Here is a 25,143-nt window from a genome sequence, read left to right as displayed (position 1 = left end):
GGCTGACCTTTGGAACATCATAAGAAGGTTAATGCCCGCTCTAGTGTTCTAATTCGTAATTCTATGGTTGCACCCTTGCATGCAGCATCAAATCGGGACAGGCTCTATAAAAAATAGCTTTTCAAGTCCCATTGATTCAAATCAGATTCAGAGCCAAACATAACCCATGATGCCACATTCTGGGAGCAAACTGAACCTTTGTATGTGCCAAGACTTTTCAAAACATTTCCCAACAAAGACAAAAAAATATATATATATTTTTTTCAAGCAAGATCATTCCAATAATAAAGTAAAAGGAACCAGTTTATTCAGTACAATTGTTTCAGTGTCAGAATATTGTAAGACCCCCAACTCCGACTTATTGGTAGAAATGTCTAGAAATCTTGTATTTACTACTAGTTTGGGTCTCGCATTAAAGACACTGAGCAGAAGTTGTACAGGGAACACAACATTATCTAAATATTGCTTGTTGACTGCAGGAGCCGTCTCAGACATTACAGTATCAGCACAGTGAGCAGTCCGAACACCACACACCTATCCCCCAGACAAGGAGCACTCTGTCTCACTCCTCCAACATGGCAGGACAAGGAGCAGAGCAGGAAGAGTACTGTCATTCACCAGGACTGAGAGAAGGGTGCAGGTGCACACTTAAGTGAATTAAGATGATAAGCAGGTCATTGGAAGCTTAATTTGAGGCTGGCATAGCAATCAACGCTCTCTCACTACCAGTCTTAACCTTTTCAGCTGCCAGGGATACTCTGGCTTTGACACATGTAAGCCATAATATGGTATTCCATGGAAGTTTAGAGTCTCTGCAGATTGAGGAAATCAAGTTCAAGTTCTCTATATACATAATGTACAGTAGTAGCTACTCTATGAGGGAGGCAGAGTGGGACATTCCAGTGTGGATTAGTGTTCGTGGAGGGATTAGCAGCAGCATGGCCACCTACTGGCCCTCTTTAGCTCAGTTGGTAGAGCATGGCGTTTGCAACGCCAGGGTTGTGGGTTCGATCCCCATGGGGGGCCAGTATGAAAAAAAGTATGAAAATGTATGCACTCACTAACTGTATGTCGCTCTGGATAAGAGCGTCTGCTAAATGACTAAAATGTAAATGTTCTGTCATTAACAGCATCATCAGGTCATAACACACAGGGGTCAGAGGTCAGACTGGTTCCTCAGACACGCCCATAGTATTAACACTGGAATGATAGATGATGTGCAAATAGAGATACTGGGGTGCAATATGGGGATGAGGTAGTTGGGTGGGCTAATTACAGATGGGCTGTGTACAGGTGCAGTGATCGGTAAGCTGCTCTGATGCTTAAAGTTAGTGAGGGAGATAAGAGTCTCCAGCTTCAGAGATTTTTGCAGTTCGTTCCAGTCATTGGCAGCGGAGAACTGGAAGGAATGGCAGCCAAAGGAGGTGTTGGCTTTGGGGATGACCAGTGAGATATACCTGCTGGAGAGCATACTACGGGTGGGTGTTGCAATGGTGACCAATGAGCTAAGATAAGGCGGGGATTTGCCTAGCAGTGATTTATAGATGACCTGGAGCCAGTGGGTTTGGCGACGAATATGTAGTGAGGGCCAGCCAACGAGAGCGTACAGGTCACAATGGTGGGTAGTATATGGGGCTTTGGTGACAAAACGGATGGCACTGTGATACACTACATCCAATTTGCTGAGTAGAGTGTTGGAGGCTATTTTGTAAATGACATCGCCAAAGTCAAGGATCGGTAGGATAGTCAGTTTTACGAGGGCATGTTTGGCAGCATGAGTGAAGGAGGCTTGTTGCGAAATAGGAAGCCGATTCTAGATTTAACTTTGGATTGGAGATGCTTTATGTGAGTCTGAATGGAGAGTTTACAGTCTAACCAGACACCTAGGTATTTGTAGTTGTCCACATATTCTAAGTCAAACCCACCAAGAGTAGTGGAGGGTGCAGAGCTGGTGGCTGGGGTAGGGGTAGCCAGGTGGAAAGCATGGCCAGCCGTAACAAAATGCTTGTTGAAATTCTCGATTATCGTAGATTTATCGGTGGTGACAGTGTTTCCTAGCCTCAGTGCAGTGGGCAGCTGGGAGGAGGTGCTCTTATTCTCCATGGACTTTACAATTGAAATAAACAATTAGAGACAAAAAATAAGTCATGGAATCGTTTGTTTAACAAAACATAATCTATATTTTTGACTCATCAAGTTAGCCACCTTTTGCAGACATAACAGCCGAACACAGTCGTATCACTCTTTTTACAATGGAATTCAAATATTGTTCGGAAAGTTCTTCCCAGCAATGTTGCGGAAGTTCCCACAAATGTGTTGCACTTGTAAGTTGCTTTGCTTTCACCCTTCTGCCCAGTTCATCCCAAACCAGCTCGATGGGGTGCCACTCACTCTGTGCAAGTCGCCGACACCACGCTTCCTCCTCCATGTTTGACAGTTGGTGTTACACACTGAGGAACCATCCTTTCGCCTACTCGACGGCATACAAAAACCCTGCGTGATGAACCGAAGATTTAATTCATCGGACCATAAGACCTTCTTCCAGTCTTCAGTAGTCCACTGGCGGTGCTTCATGGCCCAGGCAAGCCTCTTTTTCTTATTTTGCCATCTTTGCCATCTTTTAATCCATGACGGCGTAGTGTGTTACTAATGGTTTTCTTTGAGACTGTGGTCCCAGCTCTCTTCAGGTCATTGACCAGGTCCTGCCGTGTAGTTCTGGGCTGATCCCTCACCTTCCTCATGATCATTGATGCCCCACGAGGTGAGATCTTGCATGGAGCCCCAGACCGAGGGTGATTGACCGTCATCTTGAACTTCTTCCATTTTCTAATAATTGCGCCAACAGTTGTTGCCTTCTCACCAAGCTGCTTGCCTATTGTCCTGTAGCCCATCCCAGCCTTGTGCAGGTCTACAATTTTATCCCTGATGTCCTTACACAGCTCTCTGGTCTTGGCCATTGTGGAGAGGTTGGAGTCTGTTTGATTGAGTGTGTGGACAGGTGTCATTTATACAGGTAACAAGTTCAAACATGTGCAGTTAATACAGGTAATGAGTGGAGAACAGGAGGGCTTCGTAAAGAAAAACTAACAGGTCTGTGAGAGCCGGAATTCTTACTGGTTGGTAGGTGATCAAATACTTATGTCATGCAATAAAATGCAAATTAATTACTTTTTTGTTAAAATGATTTTTCTGGATTTTAGATTCCGTCTCTCACGGTTGAAGTGTACCTATTACAGACCTCTACATGCTTTGTAAGTAGGAAAACCTGCAAAATCGGCAGTGTATCAAATACTTGTTCTCCCCACTGTATTTGCTGTTTATTATCTATACATAGTCACTTTACCCCTTTTACCTTGACTAACCTGTACCCCCGCACATTGACTCGGTACCGGTAGCCTCGTTATTGTTATTTTATTGTGTTACTTTTTTCTAATTTTTTACTTTAGTTTATTTAGTAACTATTTTCTTAAAACTGCATTGTTGGTTAAGGGCTTGTAAGTAAGCATTTCACAGTAAGGTCTACACCTGTTGTATTCGGCACATGTGACAAATAACATTTGATTTGATTTGATCAGTGCCTAGGGGGCATCATCATCCTAGTCTGCAGGGGGGCGAGGGATACAAGTTCAGACTGACACAGAGCTTCATTACCACTTGTGTAAAAAACCTTGCGCTGACCCCTGACCTGCCTCTGGGAGGAGTGGAGCACTCAGACAGACTCCATCTTGGGCATGCTGACCCAGTCCTCTGCTAGACGCCTCCGGGGTAGACCAGGCCACAGAGGCACCATGGAGAGAAATAGAGGGGGATTGGATGCTCCACACTACCATCAGTTAAAAGGTTTACCACATCATGGCAGTCTCGTCAAGAACTTGTCAGTGGACAAGATAAATAAAAACTATGACATTCAGTAGGGCAGGTCACTAAAAGACAAACCACATGCTGCTGGAACAATATATCACTAGTTCTTTTGGGATGTATCAATATTTCCAAATCAAAACTGTGCACGTTCCTACACACCCTCAGCCATTAAAATAAGCAAAACAATTGTCTATGGAAATAACCACAATCTGGGCCACATTTGTCCGAAAATTATGCTGTTCTATTTTAACGGCCAAGTCTCAGGACTCCCAGTAAACATGTCTAGTTTATGTACTATTCATTCATGGTTTCTCTCTGTCTCGTGTGTGTCAGGTTTACTGTGGATCCTTTATGGGTCATTCTTTTAAAGAGTGAGAGATTAGCAGCTTCTCTTTCAGGTGCAATACAGCAGTTCTTATCTCAATATCTGATCATTTCTGGGTATCAATTAAGTACCTTACTGTGGTTGTTTTCAATAAAAATGGTCAAAAATAAACAAAAATAGCTTCTCAGCAAAGAGCAATTTCTCAAGCAATAATTTATGTAGGACTGTCTGGGAGTGGTCTGGGGGAAACTGAAAACGAGTCATTATTGACAAAGAGGTTTGGAACTCTCTTTCTTATTGGTCTATTACCTAATTTACTGCCTGGTGATTTCACCAGGCAGGCCAAAACTACATCCCACCCAAAGAGGCTGAAATTTCAGGCGGTCTTTTCAAACAGCTTTTACACTAAATGGGCATTATCATAATTCTCACAATTTCACAGTATTATTCCAACCTCATAGTGTGGAAATATATATAAAACACAGGAAAATCATGTTTTTGACTGCACTGGGCCTTTAACAACAGTTCAGGTATAGGTGCTCATAATGCCTTTATAAAAATAGCAATTCTGTTAAAACAGACCATGATACAATAGATTACGACAGCAGCCGAAGTCAAGTCATAGTAAAACTCTGAACCTTTACGCTACCATTCCACGCTAAATATGTGCAAGTTGAGGTTATCACGACATAATGGTGCCATATCAATCTGCAATTAGTATTGTAACAATTCATCAAAAGGGAATTAAGAAACCACACAAGCAACAAATTCAGACCTTTCCCCAAGCCTGATTGATGCTACCTAATCAGCCTTACCACTGGGAACACACAACCCTAGTTTGCTCCAGAGGCGCCTGCCACCCTGTAACACACATTTCACTGCACATATCCAGTGTATGTGACAATAAAACACTTTTATTTTTATTTTTTAGAACTGTGGTGGCAGGTCTTAGTGTTATCAGACTAGACTAGACACCTTGTGAAGGGAGTGGTCTCCACGTCTCTGACATTCCCCCGTGGTGTGCCTCTGCATGGTCTGACTCAAAACTCAGCCCTGGAAGTTGGCAGCTCCAGCTCTGGGGTGAAGTCAAGCTCTTGAGAAATTGCTTCCATATCTTTGGCTTCGAATTGCGACAGCGTCTTCCAAGTGATTAACTCCCAACGCCATTTCCCGTGAAGCACTGGAGAAGGGTAAGTCACTGTTGTCACAAAATCACAAATGTCTGTAGTGTGTTTTTGCCGCAGCACTGCGTGGAGAATACCACCGGAGGCATTTAAATAAAATAAAATAAAATCAAATGTATTGGTCACATACACATGGTTAGCAGATGTTATTGCGAGTGTTGCAAACTGCTTGTGCAAAATGCTTGTGCTAGTTCCGACAGTGCAGTAATATTTAGCAAGAAATATCTAACAGTTCCACAACAAATATCTAATACACACAAATCTAAGTAAAGGAATGGATATATGGATGAGCAATGTCATTGTCAGAGCGGCACAGGCTAAGATGCAATAGATAGTATAGAATACAGTATATACACATGAGATGGGTAATGGAAGATATGTAAACATTATTACGATATTATAGAATACAGTATATACAGTGGGGGAAAAAAGTATTTAGTCAGCCACCAATTGTGCAAGTTCTCCCACTTAAAAAGATGAGAGAGGCCTGTAATTTTCATCATAGGTACACGTCAACTATGACAGACAAAATGAAAAAATCCAGAAAAATCACATTGTAGGATTTTTAATGAATTTATTTGCAAATTATGGTGGAAAATAAGTATTTGGTCACCTACAAACAAGCAAGATTTCTGGCTCTCACAGACCTGTAACTTCTTCTTTAAGAGGCTCCTCTGTCCTCCACTGCGTCACCTGTATTAATGGCACCTGTTTGAACTTGTTATCAGTATAAAAGACACCTGTCCACAACCTCAAACAGTCACACTCCAAACTCCACTATGGCCAAGACCAAAGAGCTGTCAAATCATAGCCTGACGACTCGCACTACATTTTTCCGCTGCTCTGTCATTCACCACATACTTTAGTCAGAGCCTGACATCATTGAAGTCGTTTTTGTGTACAAAACAATGTCACTAGCGATTGGATCGTCTCTAACCAATCAGAGTATCAAAGCCAATGACGGATTTTCAAACTGACGCTTTACCCATATGTGTTCTGGCTATGGCCCAACCCATCGGTTTCTGGACCAATCAGACGGCCACGAATGTGTTTGCATTTGGTGAAGGGTCGGGGAGGTACTCAGACTCATTGCGGTGAAGAAACTCACGTCCGTGGACATTTCGTAGCGTTTGGCCGGAGCAAGGAGTCTGGGTAGCCAGGCAAGTCAAGTCAACCTTGTAACCTTTTTGATTGGATCAAGATGTACAAATTACAGGAGGACAAGATGCAACTTGTCAAGAGACCAGTGCCAGATAAAATTCTACTGAAAATGTTGTGTACATTTTCTACAAGCAACAAAGATCTAACAGTTACAAATGTGACCAGATGACATGTCACTCAATATGAATGAAAAATAATGTGATCAAATGGTGACGCAACTCCATAAGACAGCTGCATAGTTGTCGTTGTTGTGGGTTTTGGTGTGAGGGTTCACTTGTCAACAGTGACCGGTCTCCTGGCTGGAGAGGTGTCATGGTCTACAGGGAGTCATCCACAGCACTAAGGAAGGTTCTAATCAGGCTGGTTGGGAGCTCTGGCTGAAGTCCATCCATACAGAGAGGGTGGGGGGAGGAGGAGATAGAGAAAGGGGCAGTGTTTGAAAGAAAGAGGGAGCAATGGATGGAAAGGAAGAAAGAGAGAAAGAGAGACATGTCCACGAGCACTGCTCACTATCGCAGATCGGTTTTCTTTTCCATTGCAGTGCATGGGCCAGGGCTAAATTACACTGAGTATTCCACTCCGGGCAACCGTGATATTTGTTTGAGAAAAAGAGGGTAACAACAAATTAACTACGGCCGTTTGAACTGGCCAGGGTGCAAATGAGAGAACTGCATGTTTATACTGGAGATAATGAGCTGCAGCTGTTAACGCCTTGTTGTACATGCTGCGTCATTGTGTTCAGCTGCAGTCTTTTGGGTGGCTGTTTATTTGCTGACACCTTGAGGAAGAAGTGATGGAGTTCTCAAAAACAAGGCGAGAGGAAGTGATGTGATGCAAATTCATTTGAGAATTGGAGGCAGCAAGCTTAGAAGAAAAACAAACAAAAAATACACTAAAAGCTTTAGAGTTGAGTAATTATCACAGACTCGTCTACAGAGGAAGAACCAATACTAAGTTTAAACTCGAACAGGCTCAAATGTAACAAAATGCAAACACCAAATCATAAAATCACATTTACATTCAGAAAGTGTGATTGGCCCTCTGCCATTAGCCAAGGACCATGTCCAAGCCCATTACGACAGTGCACTTTGACAGAGAGCAATGATTTGCAAGTATCCACCCACCAACAAACCAACAGACCACTCATTTTCTTTGCATGAAACTGTCCACTCAGAAAACCCCAAATTACTTCATTTCCAGATCGTTTTAACCCCAAATTGGGGAGTATATAGCACTCTGGAGTCTGAATACACTTTTTGGGGGCATTTGGATTTCGTTCAATTTGAATTAATTAATTACTGTTGATATTATGTGCCATTAGTTCTACTGGTGAAATTGTTCTCCCAATGCCTCTTTGTGTATGTGGAGGAGTGGCCTCGCCGCCCACTGGATGCTCCTAACAATTTTAGAGGATGTGAAAAGATTAACAAGATCAAGCGTATTCTGTAGAAATGACTCAGTATGGGTGAATGTAGGTAAGTGTAGAGTGTAGAAGGATTACAACACAAGGGGTCTGGATCGGTTCAGATGCCAGAATGACCCACTATAGGAGTCAGTATTGAAAACCAGTGAATGAATGCACAGAAGCAGACCTAGAAAGACTTCTCCTGCTCTGAGAGAATGTTTTTTAATGTTTGTATAAACCTAACATGTTTAGTATTTGAAAGATGCATAGCTTAGCTTTAGGCACATATGGACCAGGTTACACAAACAACCATGAAACGTTTTAGGATTAGGGCCTAAATCAAATTTTCTATTGTATGTCTTTTTTTTTTTTTTATCTCAACCTTGAAAGACCCTTCAGTGATAATGTATTATTATTATTATTATTATTATTATTATTAATTACATAAATAGCAATATCAAGTTCATGCCGAAATAACTTTAAAGCCTGATTGACACACAAAAAGGTACTCTTTGTTTGATGTAGGCATCAAATCAGTTTAATGGTTAATTTGCACTATTTATGGATGTTTGCATACCGTAAATTGTATTAGTGAACGTTGTAGGAAAATGTGAAGGCTGAAAATAGTTTTGAACACCACAAGGGGTCACAAAGGTGCAATAAGTAAGATAGGGGGCAAGAGGACAGGTGAAGGGGTCTGAAGAAAGGTTAAAGTTCCAATACAGCCGTTTTTATCTCAATATCAAATCATTTCAGGGTAACAATTAAGTACCTTACTGTGATTGTTGTCAATTAAAATGGTCAAAAATAAACAAAAATGGCTTCTTAGCAAAAAGAGCAATTTCTCAAGCAAGAATATTGCTAGGACTGTCTGGGAGTGGTCTGAGTAGGGAGGGGAAAACTGAAAACTAGCTGTTATTGGCAGAGAGGTTTGGAACTCTTTCTTATTGGTTAATTAACTCATTTACCGACGGCTGATGTCACCAGGCAGGCCAAAACTCCATCCCACCACAACAGTCTGAAATTTCAAACAACTCTTATACTAAAAAGGGCATTATCATCATTTTCACAATTCACAGTATTATTCTAACCTCATAGTGTGGAAATATAAAACACAGGAAAATCACATTTTTTTACTACAAGGTTCAGTAAAATTATTGAGATGACCAAGCTGCTAGTTTTGACGTAGGCTATCATTTAATGCCTCAAATAGATATTCATTCAGGCTTTATATGCATGATATTTGTATGAGTGTTCAGGGGTGATTGTATAGACCTGATTTTATACTATAACTTTTTGTCATGGATACCTGGTATTCAACTGCTAAATAACACTGGGCACTCACTTACCTAAGTATCATACATATTGATAAATGTATGATGTCAATGATGCCAAAATCATAATAATATTAATTCAATTTAATGTTGACATATGACATTTTGACAATAATAATGGTGGTAGGGAGGTCAAAGGTAATGAATATGATCATTCTGATCTTGACAACTACCATACTAGGGCTTCATTGGCTGCTGCACTAACCTGTGAGTTTACTTCTGGTCTGGAGAGGGCTTCTTGACCTTTGACTCTGGGCTCTGGGGATAACAGAGCCCATGCTTGCAGCTGGGCAACACATCTTTGCTGTCACTCACAGTTACCTCCATAGAGCTCGTCTGGCTTGAAACGTCTGGGTGACAAACACACACACACACATAAACACACACACATACAAATTACATGCAAGACACCCTCTCAAAGCTGTTGGTGGTGTCAGTAGTCAGAGGTGATGTATTTACTTGAAGTCAGTTTGGCTGTAAAGTGATTAAGGGGGGCATTAAGAGGTCATTTGGTAGAAGGGCCATTCAAGGCTACATTCTGTCATGAGCTCATTCATTCATAATGGCAGAAAACACACCAAGGTTATGAAAAGGTCTATGAAAGGTCTATAAAAAGGTGATTGTACGGAACCAGATTACACCTACGTATGCAACTGCCCCTTGAGGTTGAATTCACATGTATCAGATGACTGTGTCTTAGGTCCTATTATCCTAACCCTAACTCTTTACTCCAACCCAGGTCCTAATCCCAATTCACATGCTTGTCCTACTGTCTCCTTTGTAGAGTAATTGGAGGACATTTTTGGGAGGATGACCTCAGATAACCTCTTGACCCCTGGTGACCTCTACAGCCATCCACTGACTCAGATCTGGACTAAAGAGCTCACATTCCACACAAGCCCACGCATACACTGATAAACCATAAACCAACACATTGAAGAAAAACACACAGACACACACCTAGCCCTAGCCCTCGAACCCTTTTTTTACGGTTTCATGCTGAGACAGGGAACTGCCAGTGTCGTGATGAGTGATGGTCAGAAATTATTTAAGTCAGCTGATCTCAAGGAGAGTGACTGGCCACAGTTGATGAACTGAGATGCTGAAAACCTCCCCAGGTTGTAACAACACTGTTTCCACCTTTAATCCCTTTCCCTCTCATCTATCTCTCTGGACAGAAGAAACCAGTCTTTTGCCTTAGCAGAGCAGGGGTGATGCTGTAGTGCCCAATTTAATGTAGCCTACATACATTATAGAATACACAGGGGGTAATCTGGGGAAGCCGTAGGTTTAGAGTTCTGTCATAGTCTAAAGGACGACCCCTCATCATCCCCACTTCTCTCTCTACCTTCCAATGCCTTTCAGACAATCTCACACAACTAACCCTCCTTACCCTTCTCTCACTCAGCCCTGACACTCTCTCCTTCGTTTCATCTCCATAGGTCTTTGGGTACTAAATGTACTTCCTGTAAGAGTGTGTCAGGGAGTCACATGTAGACGATTACAGAGCACAGAAAAACGACAGGAAGATTACAGGCTAGATTTCATTTTTCCCTAACACTTCTGTCTGTCATCCTACTCTCTCTTATCAGGCCATAATCAAGAAGAAAACACAAACCCGGACACTCACAGAGGGACATGGGTTAACTAGGGTCAAGTATGTCAAAACAGTCACATAGGCTTACTCTGGTCTGGTCCTGTTCACAGACAAACACAAAAACACAGAAGAAGCTGGCACGCACACATAAACTAGGTTTCCATGGCGACTGATTTTCATGCGAATATTCTAAAATGGCAAAAAGAAAATAGACAGTTTCCTTCCAATGGTGTTTCCACCAAACGGACTTGTCGCTGAGAAAAATCAATGCGTGATGACGTAGTGCACACAAAATATAATTTTTCACTTAATTTTTTATGTGCCGAATAAAAATCTAAAGTTCAATATGTTTCCATCGCATTTTCAACTTTACAGATTGTTTGGTATGTTTTGTCCCAAAAGCTGTTGCGTTAAATAGCAAATGTGCCTACTCTGGTCTTGGCACGTGCGCTCTAGCCAACAGCTCCCAGATACAGTGCGGGTAGGCTGTGTGGGTAGGCTATTCTACATGATGAGATTATTATGGATAAGAGCGAGAATATTAGAATTTTTCAAACTGCAGTCAAGCATCAATCATCATGTCACCAAAATAAGACCCTCGTTATGTATTGGAAAGAACCATCAAACTCATAGCTTTATTTCATCTGTAGCCTAATAAACTGCATGGTTTCCCGAGTTGTAGTGGGATGGATATTATATCAGTATTTGCGCATAAAGGCATTTCCACCGCCATTTCTCGCATAATACACTTTACCGACACAAAAAGATCCCACCATGCTGAATGAACAAATTACCTGTATGACTTTACTCGCATGAAAACGCGGTTATAAACACACACTGCATGAGCCCGTCTGAGAATATATAGTCAGTTTGAGAATATTGAACAGTGCAGAATAGGCAGAATAGACCGACCCATTGGACAGAGCCACCACAACTAAGCCCGATTCTACAGTACAGATGAGAGAACCATGACTGTGTTGCGTTTCAAAACCGCCTGCTCCCTCCCTCTGCTGGGTTTGGACCAGACACAAGGAGGCGTTGAGAAAGGAGGCCCTGGTTCCTCCCTCTGCTGGGTTTGGACCAGACACAAGGAGGCGTTGAGAAAGGAGGCCCTGGTTCCTCCCTCTGCTGGGTTTGGACCAGACACAAGGAGGCGTTGAGAAAGGAGGCCCTGGTTCCTCCCTCTGCTGGGTTTGGACCAGACAGAAGGAGGCGTTGAGAAAGGAGGCCCTGGTTCCTCCCGTAGAGTAGAGTGGCTAGGGCTAGGACTCACACCCTGTGTGACATCACACTGGCTCTCACTGACGCAGAGGGGGACCACCTCGCAGGCGGGCGTGCTGAACCCCTTGGAAGCAGAGAGGACTTCACACGGTGGGTTCATGACTCACTGGTGAGAGCTTTCCAGACCTCCAATACCCCAGGCGATGGAGTTTCACTCTAAACCTCTGTTCTAGCATCAGTTCTGTTGCTATGTGGAGTTTATGGCGCAGTAAAAATGAACATGTATAAACTTGGGAGCTCGCAGACATGGACTGGGAAAGCCTGACCTATATGTCGTCATGGTGATTCATATCACAACCTATGGCATCATGAGCAGTAAAGGGAATGGGCAAAAAATGAAACCCATTTAAACATCCCACCCAAAATGTTGCTTGAGCTCGTGGTGCTGGAGTGGACCAATAGACTGCTGGTCACACTACTGTAACTTAATAGAGCACACATGAATCAGATTCTACCACAGGGAGAAACTGCTGTGTCAGTGTTCCAGAACTGGACAGTGATCTAGAAAGCTATAGGTGAACCCTGTGGTTAAGGATGCTTCTTGGCACCTCTCTGTGGGCATTGGCTAAGGCAAAATGACACTTCCACAGACCAATGGGTGCTTGATTGATTGACACACAATGCCCTTTTATAGTCATACTCCTAATTCCAAATGGACTCCTAGACCCAATCCCATATACCCTTGTGGAGATCTGAAAGGATAGGATAGGTGCATTGAATATGGCAAAAGCATCTCCTTGCCTTCTGATAGGCTAGGTGAGATTTCACCATATTTTTTACACCTATTAAACCCTTTCAAATAAAAAACAAGTGCATTTATTTGGGAATGGGTATGTGCCATGCTGCATCTGGAAAGCATCTGAGAGGGAACCAATGGAAGAACACCTATGACAAAACGCTAATGTAATAACAGAGAGCCACAGAATCAACATAAACTGTGTGTTTTAAGCAAATTCATTAGTCAAGCCTTGTCATTGTGTCCAAATTACAATGAGTTTCAGTATTTGGCTGCTGTATTGATGGAAAAAAATTGAATATCATAATACAAACACACACAAACACAAACAAACACACACACCTCTGATGAGCACGGTGGGTGCCTGAGACGGGTGGAAGCTCTGAGGCAGGTCGTCCTCCTCCTTCTGGTCCTTTTTAATACTGTCACCAGCCTTGGATTTGACAGTTACCCCAGTTACCCTACAGAGAGACAGAGTGAGGGAGAAGGGACAAAGAGAGGGAGGGATTTCTCACTGAGGCATCACACTTTATTTGGGGCCATCATTGACATCTCTCTCAATAATGAGATATTTTTTTGACATCTGTTTATCTTTTTCTGACATTAGCAATCAATTCAAATTTCATTTAAAATCTCAACAGATTTTCCTGTTTACACAAGAAAGGAAAAGTCAAACTAAATTGAGTAAAATTCAATCCAAGACCATGAGGGACAGCAAGAGAGCAAAGCTCGAGCAGCTAAATGGGGTAAACTATTCCGACAGTATCCCATGTAGAGCTTTCGTTGTAATGTGGACTGGACTTACTGGACTGAAGGGAGATATAAAAAATATTAGCCACTGTCTGCTCAGTTACACACACACACAGAGAGAGAGAGAGAGAGAGAGACAAACACACAGTCCCATACACAGCTCTGGGCTGGCCTGCTCAATAAATGTGTCACTTGGGCCTCTAACTAACTTCAACAGTAGGGTGGCTGTCTTTCCACCTTGGGCTGACTATGGCTACAGCCACACTCAAACGCATGATGAAATCATATATGACGTACATCATTGTCTGTTTTTGTCCGTCAAAAGTACAACTCAAGTCAATTACTTTCAGACAAGTTAGTCCGTCAAAAGACACACCGATTGTCTGTTTCTTTTTGTAGGACAATCATCATGCGGCGGCCTATGTCAGAGACTGACAAGCTGGTAAAGAGACAGGGGGGCCAGGGGACATAAAGACAAAACACAGAACCCGACGGTGTGTTGGAATATGCAATTGTTGTCCAACCGGTGGTTCTCCTGCTCTTCCACACCCTGGTCCAGCTGCTGTTGGAAGTGTCTGATGGTGTCCTGCAGGGCCCTGATCTTGGCCTTCTTCTCGTTGAGCACCATGATGAAACGAGAGAACAGGTCTCCCTCCATCGTCTCTATGTCCTGGACATGCTGCTCCAGACTGGGGATCACAGGTGGTATCATCACATTAGTGGTGTGTGTGTGTGTGTGTGTGTATGCACACTATTAATGCCAAAATGTCATAAGTAAAGAGAGAGAGAGAGAGAGAGAGAGAGAGAGAGAGAGACAGAGAGACAGAGAGAGAGAGAGAGAGAGAGAGGCCTAAAGAGCAGGAACCAAGACTTCACCAAAGAAATCAGAAATACAGACATTGTCATCCTGCAAGAAGCATGGTATAGAAGAGATGGACCCACTGGTTGCCCTCTAGGTTACAGAGAGCTGGTAGTCCCATCCACCAAATGACCAGGTGTGAAACAGGGAAGGGACTCAGGGGTATGCTTATTTGGTATAGATCAGACTTCACTAACTCCATTAAATTAATCAAAACAGTAACCTTTTACATTTGGCTAGAAATGAAAGAGGAAATAATCTCAAAATAGAAAAATGTCCTTGTGTGCTACTGTACCTATATCCCCCCACTAGAATCCCCATACTTTAATCAAGACAACTTCTCCATCCTAGAGGGGGAGATCAATCATTTCCAGACCCAGGGATAGGGCTGTGGCGGTCACAAAATGTTGTCAGCCGGTGATTGTCAAGCAAATAACTATTGGTCTCACAGAAATGTACCGTCATTAACATAAACACATTTAGCATCTCCTAGCTTCTACACATAGCCTACAAGCCACTGATGCAGACCTTTGGAACATCTACATTTTACAAAGTCTAATAAATCCATGTAATCTAGCCTACGCCGTCACAACAAATCCAATATTTATTTTAGACAGGTCTAAAGAAGCATGATATGAAGAAAATGTAGTCTATTTCAGAAGAACAGAATAGCATACTCTAAGTTGTCCTTATGTTAGCCCTGATGTGGCTATGCCAAATGGCTCTGGGCAACACTAGTTCATTTAGCAAACAAGATTTTCTTAGAATTCCGTTATTATTTTATAGTATGAAGAATACAATTGAACAAAGCTGAATAAAATAGAAAGGATATTTTCTCCAAACGATTTGAGGGAGTGCGCACATGCGGCTATTCTGTGTTGAGCGGTTACAAAGGAATAGGTACTCCTTCATGCTTAATTTAGAGTTATTTATGTAACTTTAGTTGTTCTACAAACGCTGGGCTGTATGTTTCGATTTTTAATACATTATAAGGCTGCATGATGCAACTCTAATGATGATTTGAAAAAAGTCGCTTGAAAGGCATGAGCCCTGCTTTGTTTTTTGGACAGGCTGTACACACTTGCACAGGCTGTCTCTCATTCACAATTTGACAAGTACTTGATAATGCCTCGTATTTCACGGCGGCATCCCCTTTGTGTGGCCGTAATGCACCCTAAAAAAATGAATGCCTTTTGAGGCCAGTGGCCGTTGTGCCCTTGGCCCGGAGTGCTGAGTTGTGCCCTTCTCCCTGAGTGCTGCGCGCTCCAAAGCACCTCTCACTCACATGGGCTCTCAATCATGTTATCGGGTCTTTCTCACAGGCTACAAGTGAAGACAGACACATCAGGGACGCAACCGTGCGAGTCCTTATCCAATTCCGAGGTGCATATTGAAGATATCGGAAGAACTGTCTACATTTACTTTTTGTCAGCCAAAAGATGCGTAGCCCTAACGAACAGCAAAAGCACTAGCCTATGTCAATCTACTATCCCCCATAGTACAAAAGTTGACCTATTCTATTCTGTGTGAGAAATAAATGCAACCCCTCGCCCCAAAAAAAGTATAAAAATAAAGAATGATACACATATTTACAACTGTAACAATGATAGACGTCCATTGGGGGGTGGGGGCAGGGTAAATTACAAGGATGATCAATGGAAATTGGATGCACCTGAGCTCAATTTGGGGTGTCATAGCAAAGGGTTGTGAATACTTAAGTAAAATAGTTATTTCTGTATTCAATACATTTGTAAAAATGTCATTATGGGATATTGTGTGTAATTCATTTTGAATTCAGTAACACAACAAAATGTGGAATAAGTCAAGAGCTGTGTTCGAATACTCATACTAACCGTACTAACCATACTATTTGAGACGTAAATTGAGTATGTAGTATGCTTATTTGTCATTGTATGGATAGAGTTAGTATGCCGAAAGTTCCCGGAAGTCGTACTACATTAGACAAAATACAAAGTATACAAGCAGTGGACACTATTTCCGTGCCTTTAAGGCCCATAATGCAATTCTTCAGAAAATGGGAGTTGCTTCACAACGTTTTCAGATTTGAAGAAAATGGTGGAAAATATGCAGCCGAAGTCCGACGAGAGCGAATACAAATTCATTGCTTTAACTAATTATGACAAATGTTAAGAAAATGTTGAGCAATGTAATAAAGTAATGACTTTTCAAATAAGTTACGCTACACGTTATGGTGGCTGACAATTTCTTGGCTATGCTATCCTTACGAACCGCATAGCATATCATTACAGCAGTACTAGGTACTGGTATGTTAGCTAGCTACCTAATGTTAGTTGGCTACTTAATACATCAAACTTGCCAGTATATTAACTATATGATATCTAACTAACTACCCAACGTTTATTGACTTGATTATTCACGTTATTCTTAGCTAAGTTGTATCGTCGTTGTTCGTTCTCAAATGGACATAAATTCGCTCTGGCTATCTACTCCAATTTCAGGGCACTCTCATCTGAGTGTGCCAGAGCGCAGAATAACTGATGAATTTACGAATGCTCAACACCCATTGAATATGGCCGGTGTCAGTAAACGTAGGCAAAAAAGCTTAATTAAATTGTTGCCAGCAGCACAGTTACAGTCATCAACGCTCTGGATAACATGAAAACAGCCTAACCAGCTTTGCTAGGGCGAGTAAAATGGTCAGAGTGAGGTGTTCTCTCATTTGTGTCTGGAAGTAGCTAGCCAGTTAGCTTGTGTGCTTGCCTGCCGTTGTGATAGTCAGAACGCTCGGATCAACCCTACTCCTCGGCCAGATCGTCCAGTGTGCGCTCTGAACGCTCCGAGAGGGAAACGCTCTGAATTTACGAACAGACAATCTGACAACGCTCTGAATTTACAAACGGCAGGAGTGCACTCTGGCACTCCAGATTGAATTTACGAACACACCCAAAGACGTAAAATGTCTAGCTAGTAATTTGTTATGCTAACAAGCTAGCAAGAGGTTGCGTAACAACAGCATCAACTTCCGGTAGACAGGCGTAGCGCTAGTATGCTCAACTGAAAGGATACCGTTCACCTACAGTATACTAAAATGAACTAATAGTATATAGTATATGCTCATTAAGTATGTAGTATACAGTATGTTAGTATGGGTATTCGAACACAGCTAAGGGGTATGAATACTTTCTGAAGGCACTATATGTGGTCTGTCGTACGATATTTACTGTAGGTAAGAAATCAATTTGACATTTGCTCAGGACATTATTTTCACTGAGGAAATGTTGGAGTCTGCTGTTGAGGATACTGCAGAGGATTTTTCAGAAGTTACTGTTGACGCAGATTCCACGGTAGTTACTGTGGTCAAATTTGGCTCTACTTTTGTGAATTTGGATGATCAGACCTTGGTTCTGGGGAAGTTGCCAGAGCTGAGAATAATGTTGAAGACTTTAAGAATAGCCAATTTGAATTTGTGGTCTGTATATTTTATTATTTAGTTAAGTATACCATCAACACCACAGGCCTTTTTGGGTTGGAGGGTCTGTATTTTCTCCTGTAGCTCATCCAATATAATTGGGTTTGGCAAATGATCATGTACTGTATATGGGTTTGCGCTTGGTTCTTTGTTATATGGACAAAAAGGTTGGAGAAGTGGTTTATTGCAAAGATTTCTAAAAACATGTTTTCACTTTGCCATTATGGGGTATTGAGTGTAGATGAGTGAATTTATTTAAATATTTAATCCATTTTGAATTCAGGCTGTAACACAACAAAAGTCAAGGGGTATGAATACTTTCTGAAGGCACTTTATACACTGTGCACACCCTAATTGACAAACAAACCAAAACAAAAGCAAATTCTTCTCATGCTTTGTTGATTTCAAAAAAGCATTTGACTCAATTTGGCATGAGGGTCTGCTATACAAATTGTTGGAAAGCGGTGTTGAGTGGAAAACATACAATATAAAAAAATAATGTACACAAACAAGTCAAAATTGGCAATAAACACACATATTTCTTTCCTCAGGGCCGTGGGGTGAGACAGGGACGCAGCTTGAGCCCCACCCTTTTCAACATACAGTACCAGTCAAAAGTTTGGACACACCTACTCATTCAACGGTTTTTCTTTATTTATACTATTTTCTACATTGTAGAATAATAGTGAAGACATCAAAACTATGAAACAACACATATGGAATCATGTAGTAACCACAAAAGTGTTAAACAAATCAAAATATATTTGAGATTTGAGATTTTTCAAAGTAGCCACCCTTTGCCTTGATGACAGCTTTGCACAGTCTTGGCATTCTCTCAACCACCTTCATGAGGTAGTCACCTGGAATGCATTTAAATTAACAGGTTTGCCTTCTTAAAAGTTAATTCTTAATGCGTTTGAGCCAATCAGTTGTGTTGTGACAAGGTAGGTATACAGAAGATAGCCCTATTTGGTAAAAGACCAAGTCCATATTAAGGCAAAAACAGCTCAAATAAGCAAAAAGAAACGACTGTCCATCATTACTTTAAGACATGTAGGTCAGTCAGTCCAGAAAATTTCAAGAACTTTGAACGTTTCTTCAAGTGCAGTCGCAAAAACCATCAAGCACTACAATGAAACTGACTCTCATGAGGACCGCCACAGGAAAGGAAGACCCAGAGTTACCTCTGCTGCAGAGGATAAGTTCATTAGAGTTAACTGCACCTCAGATTGCAGCCCAAATAAATGCTTTACATCTCAACATCAACTGTTCAGAGGAGACTGCATGAATCAGGCCTACATGGTCGAATTGCTGCAAAGAAACCACTACTAAAGGACACCAATAAGAAGAAGAGACTTGCTTGGCCCAAGAAACACGAGCAATGGACATTAGACCGGTGGAAATCTGTCCTTTCGTCTGATGAGTCCACATTTGAGATTTTTGGTTCCAACCTCTGAGTCTTTGTGAGACGCAGAGTAGGTGAACGGATGATCTCCGCATGTGTGGTTCCCACCATGAAGGAGGAGGTGTGATGGTGTGGGGGTGCTTTGCTGGTGACACTGAGTGATTTATTTAGAATTCAAGGCACACATAACAAGCATGGCTACCACAGCACTCTGCAGCGATATGCCATCCCATCTGGTTTGCGCTTAGTGGGACTATCATTTGTTTTTCAACAGGAAAACGACCCAACACACCTCCAGGCTGTGTAAGGGCTATTTGACCAAGAAGTAGAGTGATGGAGTGCTGCATCAGATGACCTGGCCTCCACAATCACCCAACATCAACCCAATTGAGATGGTTTGGGATGAGTTGGACTGCAGAGTGAAGGAAAAGCAGCCAACAAGTGCTCAGCATATGTGGGAACTCCTTCAAGACGGTTGGAAAAGCATTCCAGGTGAAGCTGGTTGAGAGAATGCCAAGAGTGTGCAAAGCTGTCATCAAGGCAAAGGGTGGCTACTTTGAAGAATCTCAAATATAAAATACATTTTGATTTGTTTAACACTTTTTTGGTTACTACATGATTCCATGTGTTATTTCATAGTTTTGATATCTTCACTATTATTCTACAATGTAGAAAACAGCAAAAATAAAGAAAAGCCCTTGAATGAGTACGTGTGTCCAAACTTTTGACTGGTAATGCATATATCAATGAATTGGCGAGGGCACTAAAACAGTCTGCAGCACCCGGCCTGACCTTACTAGACTCAAATGTTTACTGTTTGCAGATCATCTGCTTCTGTCCCCAACCAACGAGGGCCTAAAGCAGGGATCATCAACTAGATTCAGCCGAGGGGGCCAAGCTTTTTCTTGAGCGGATGGTCAGGGGGCAGGAACATAATTAGAAATAATTTGTAGAATAGAAATTGACCGCAAGAAGCCCAAAACAGATATATTTTACTAAAACATAATCATTTCAAACCTTGCTTACATATGTATATGATCACATCTCTCTATTATGCATTGGGGGGCTAAATAAAATCACCCTCGGGCCAAATGCGGCCCATGGGCCGCCAGTTGGGGAACCCTGGCCTACAGCATCACCTTGACTATGTACAGACTATGTACAGACTCCGTGAGAGAGGCCGCCATAGGCATACCTGGCTCTCGAGAGAAGAAAGGCTATGTGCAATAATGTAATAATACATTTGAAAGGTCTTTATCCCTTTGAAACCTTTATGAGTGCAATGTTTACTGTACATTTCTTTCTATTTTTTAAAATGTTTTGTTTCTTCTCACTTTTGTGAATAGTTTATTTAACTTGCTTTAAAGCCATTTTGAATTGAATTGAAAGTGAAATAACTTTGGGTTGGTGTTGTTGGGATGATGATGTGCCCTACCCTGGCCAGACATGAGCCACTCTACTGTCTGGCTTTTTCAGCTACTCAAGGGATCAGGGAGGGGAAAAAAAGAAAAGAAAAGGGGGAAAAAATAATTAATTAATTTATTGAACTCAATTCCCAGAAATCCCCAGTCATCTTTGTGGCCTGGACGTGGGAAATTCTCTCCTCTCACTTGGGTGGCTAGTGATGATGTCATTGAGTGATGATGTCATTGTTGAGTCTCAGGGGAAAGAGCCGCTGGAGAGGGATAGGGAGTAGACCTAAGATGAGGAGCACATGCACAACAACTCACAGACAAGTGGACTGCATCGTAAAAGTAGAAAGTGACTTCCTTTTTTTGTGCCCTCACTCTAAACATACACATGCACACGTGCAGACATACACGCACACAGTCCTTACTCTGCAAGGATGTGCTGCTGCTCCTGCCGGAGTGTCTGGTTCTTCTCCTGCAACCGTCTGTTCTCTGCCTCCAGGTCAGCGCTGTGCTCCAGAGTGTGGCCTATCATCTCCCTGTTGAGCTCCACAGGGTCAGGGGCAGGGTGCAGCTCCACCGCACCCACGCTCACCTACACATAGAAACATACAACAGACAGAGAGATGTTTGGGAAAGTAGAGGGAGAGAGAGAGAAACAGACAGAAAGAAAGAGGGGAACAAGACTAAGTGAAGTTCTCTTCTTGAGTGTGTGCCTGTGTGTTTGTACAAAGTGTTAGTGTGTGTGTGGTGTGTGTGAGGAAACGATATCAGTGTGGGATTCACTACTATCGCTTTAGTGCCCACTACAGAACAAGTACCCAGCTCTCTACCCACCCAGACAGGCATTCAGCAGCAAGGAAGCAGCCTCTCAGCCCCAAGAGGAACTCAGTTGTTTATCAGAACGGAGGGGGTTTAGAGGAGATACTAGACTTTGAGGATCTAGGCCTCGGTGGCTTGAAGACAAGACTTAAAGTTCCAAAGCTCCCTCTCTCTCTCTTCTTCTCACTTCCTCCTTGGCGAGAGGGACTGATGTAGGGAAAGGGAAGCGAAAGGCAAGGAGGAGATGAGATTGAAGAGGGAAAATAAATGTTCCAAGCTTTTTCTCGTCTCCTCTCTTGTCCCCCTCACCATCCCCACTCCTTGTAAAAAAGGTATAACATTCAACCTAATTCATTGGTGCAGACACATCCACACATCTAGCTACAGTACTGTACCTCCTAGAGGCTCTTGACTGACGTGTCATAATGAGGCGTCCCATAATCATCACTCTGTTTTTATACACTAACAATAACACAAAAACAGGAATGTCTGTACATGCACACAGTGAACATCCATTGATCTAAGCACATAGACAGGGAGTTGCCAAATATAGGGCATGTCCTTTCAACAAGGATAGGAAAATAAGTCATCAAATTGTGCCAAGGTGAGGTCATCAGACAGAGACAGGGTGGGAGTTGGTTTACTGCATTTCCCTCTCTTTCTGTAACATGCTGAACACACTCCCCGCTTCTAAACTTCACTCTCTCAGGTAATGAGGTAGCCCGCTGTTCTTTCCTGAAGGAGACAGACTGGTGGTACAGTGAGTGTTCCTTATAAACCTGTCAGCTTGAGGGGGGCCGTCTCCGCTCCTGGCTAGCCATCTCCCGTCGTTCACTCTCCTACGAATGGGCACTTGTCTGGGTCATAGCTACAAGCCTATAAGCATCCAAACAATTACCTTTAAAATATTTATGGCAAAGTGACCTGTGATGGTCCTTACTAGTGCATGTAGCTGTAACAAAGTGGAATTGTAGCTACAGGAGTAACTCCATCACATCAATTGGGTAATGCTAGCTAATATGTTGTCAAAGATTGTGATGTGGTTGAGGTCAAGGTTGCTGGAGTAGCTAACTGAATGACATAACACACAGCTCCACCCTCCCGCTCTGTCACTCTTTCCCTCTCTATGAAGTGGTCTAAATACCAGATGGCGCTAGCTGGATGAATTAACTAGCTAGCTAGTTAGGCCATGGCTAGTAGTCGGTTTTATGGGATTCTCACAGTCATAGACTGAATTGTACATATATTTACAATTATAAAATCAATCACATATAATGATCAAATAGTAATATCCTAAACTAGCAAAACACAAGGTTTGGGTTGACAGCTTTAGAAAATACATCTTTAGAGTTCTTTAAGGCCCCTGAGCTATATGGTGTGTGCATTGATCAGTTCAGTGAAGTATAGAATGGAAGAATTCGGATAGCGGCCTGTGCGTTTCACAGGAGTGTTCAGTCCAGTAATCTGCTGTCTGGTTGGGGGGAGGCAGTCTGCAAACTGGGAGTTTAGCCAATGTCAGACTGATCTGCTCCCGTCTGCTCTCCAAGGACATGATTCCGAGGGTTTTGAGGGCTTCCCGGAAGCTGGTGTACGACCCGCCCAAAAATATTCTGCAGGCTCTCGTCTGGACCCGCTCCAGCTGAGCAGTCAGGGTTTGAGTGAGGCCAGGGTGCCAGGGACAGCCTACTCCAGAACTGGTTTTACGTAGCCGATGTAGATGGACAATAGGTCTGCTGTGGTTATAGAGAAGTGCTTAATGCGCTGAGGGGGGACAGCTTCCTGCTGGTGCTTGTGGTCATGGTGTCAACCTGGCTGTTCCAGCGTAGGTCCTGCTTGACAGTGAGACCCAGCACCCTGAACTTTGATGTCTCTAACAGGGGACACCGTTGATGAAGAGGGGTGGTGCAGGGGGTGGGTTTTCAGAGAAGGTGACATGCATCGCTACACATTTCTTCTCATTGAGAAGCATGTCATTGGTAGTGGTCCAGGTGCTGAGCTCGTCCAGTTGCTTTTGCATTGATGATGGTTGCTGCAGTTTCTTGGTTTCAAGCATATTCATGTCATCAAGATATTTCCACACATGGTTGGCAGCTTCATGAACAGCATCATTGATGAGGGCAAGGAAAAGGACAGGGTCAAGGAGGGTCCCCTGGGCCACCCCACATGTGAGGGACTCCCATTCAGATAGGCCACCACGATAGCGCACCCGTTGTATCCTGACAGAGATAAAGTCACAAATCCATGAGACTATTTTAGGCCTCAGCCCCATTGACAGGATATTTTTGATGACAGTAGTGTGGTTAGCCTTGTCTAATGCTTTGCTGAAAACTGTAGCTACCAATGAGCAGACCAGCTTGCTTTTTCTGAGTATTTGGAGAGACTGTGACATGGGGGAGTACTGAACTCACAGGCAAAATATTTCAACAGTTTCTGGGGTATTAGGTCTGGGCCAGGTGCTTTGCAGTCCTTGATTGCTTGAAGACTTTTGTAGACATCCCAGACTGGGAGGGTGGGATGCTGGTGGGAGGAAGGGAGGAAAGCTGGGAGTTGTGTCACATCAAGTGGAGTCAAGGCAGATAAAATCACAGCAAAGCGTTTGTTGATGATGTTTGCAGTTGTAGAACTGTCCTCGGTTAGCTGCTAACTAGCTAGCTAGTAACCTCATCCCGAGGAAGTGTCTGGTGAACGAGATTAGAAGGTCAGCTAGCAATAATGCAACAAGGACGCATCCACCAGATGCGGTAGCAATTGAGCCTAGGGACGAGGTTACGGTTAACGATAGATAGCTAACGTAAGCTAACAGGCTAATATTTAATTAGCTAGCTAGCTAGATAGATAGACTCCCAATATTTCACTAGTAAATGTAGCTAGCTTTACATAACGTTCCGCTAGCTATCTAGCATTGTTCCATGATAACATTTGGTAGCTAGCTAACCAGAGAAGGCTGGTGGGAGGAGCTATAGGAGGATGGGCTCATTGTAATGGCTAAAATTGAATAAATGGAACAGTATCAAACACATCAAATGAATTGAGGCTGTTCGGAGGACAAAAGAAGAGAGGTCAATCTTGGGATATAGCTTGTTCAAAAGGGGTGCTTGCAAGTTAACCGTGCTTTCTCAATAACTATTTTGGCTTGCCAGATGGTGTATTCATGACAAGTCGGAAACTCGGAACCTCTGAGTTAAAATTAGGTTACTTGCGTAGAGCTTCCTATTGGTTGACTTTGATACTTTCCAAGTCGGAAATTCAGGCCTCACAGCCACAAAGTCATAAACCCCGCCTATTTCTACAATTTATCTTCTTAAAAACAGATTTGAAACCTAACTCTAACCTTAACCACACTGCTAACCTTATGCTTAACCCTAACCTTAAATGAATACCAGAAAGCACATTTTTGTTTTCATGATTTTTTTACGATATAGAGCCCTATAGTGGAGGTGTCATAATACCCATAAAACCTAGCGGTCAAACAGGGAAATGGTTCCAATCGATTTTCTACCATTCATTTTTCCCATAGAGAATTTTAGAAACACTTAAAATAAGGGCTGTGTTTTGTGTATCCT

The 25,143-nt window shown here is 42.5% G+C and overlaps 1 protein-coding gene across 2 annotated transcripts in view; it reads right to left on the bottom strand.

Annotated features, from left to right (window-relative positions):
- The window catches only part of LOC121584452 (DNA repair protein XRCC4), an 82,936-nt gene that overhangs the window by 27,841 nt on the left and 29,952 nt on the right, over positions 1–25,143 (bottom strand). For both annotated transcript variants that reach the window (XM_041900336.1, XM_041900335.1), the window contains exons 4-7: positions 21,187–21,353; positions 14,159–14,323; positions 13,227–13,345; positions 9,476–9,620 (exon numbers count right to left, since the gene is read on the bottom strand). In XM_041900336.1, the coding sequence (XP_041756270.1) occupies positions 9,484–9,620; positions 13,227–13,345; positions 14,159–14,323; positions 21,187–21,353 (588 nt within the window). In that variant the 3' untranslated portion in view covers positions 9,476–9,483. The remainder of the gene's footprint in view (positions 1–9,475; positions 9,621–13,226; positions 13,346–14,158; positions 14,324–21,186; positions 21,354–25,143) is intronic.

The sequence above is a fragment of the Coregonus clupeaformis genome, chromosome 16 (genome assembly GCF_020615455.1).
Source record: "Coregonus clupeaformis isolate EN_2021a chromosome 16, ASM2061545v1, whole genome shotgun sequence".
Lineage (NCBI taxonomy): Eukaryota > Metazoa > Chordata > Actinopteri > Salmoniformes > Salmonidae > Coregonus > Coregonus clupeaformis.
Note: the sequence above shows the minus strand (reverse complement) of the source record. Positions and strands in the feature narration are given on the sequence as shown.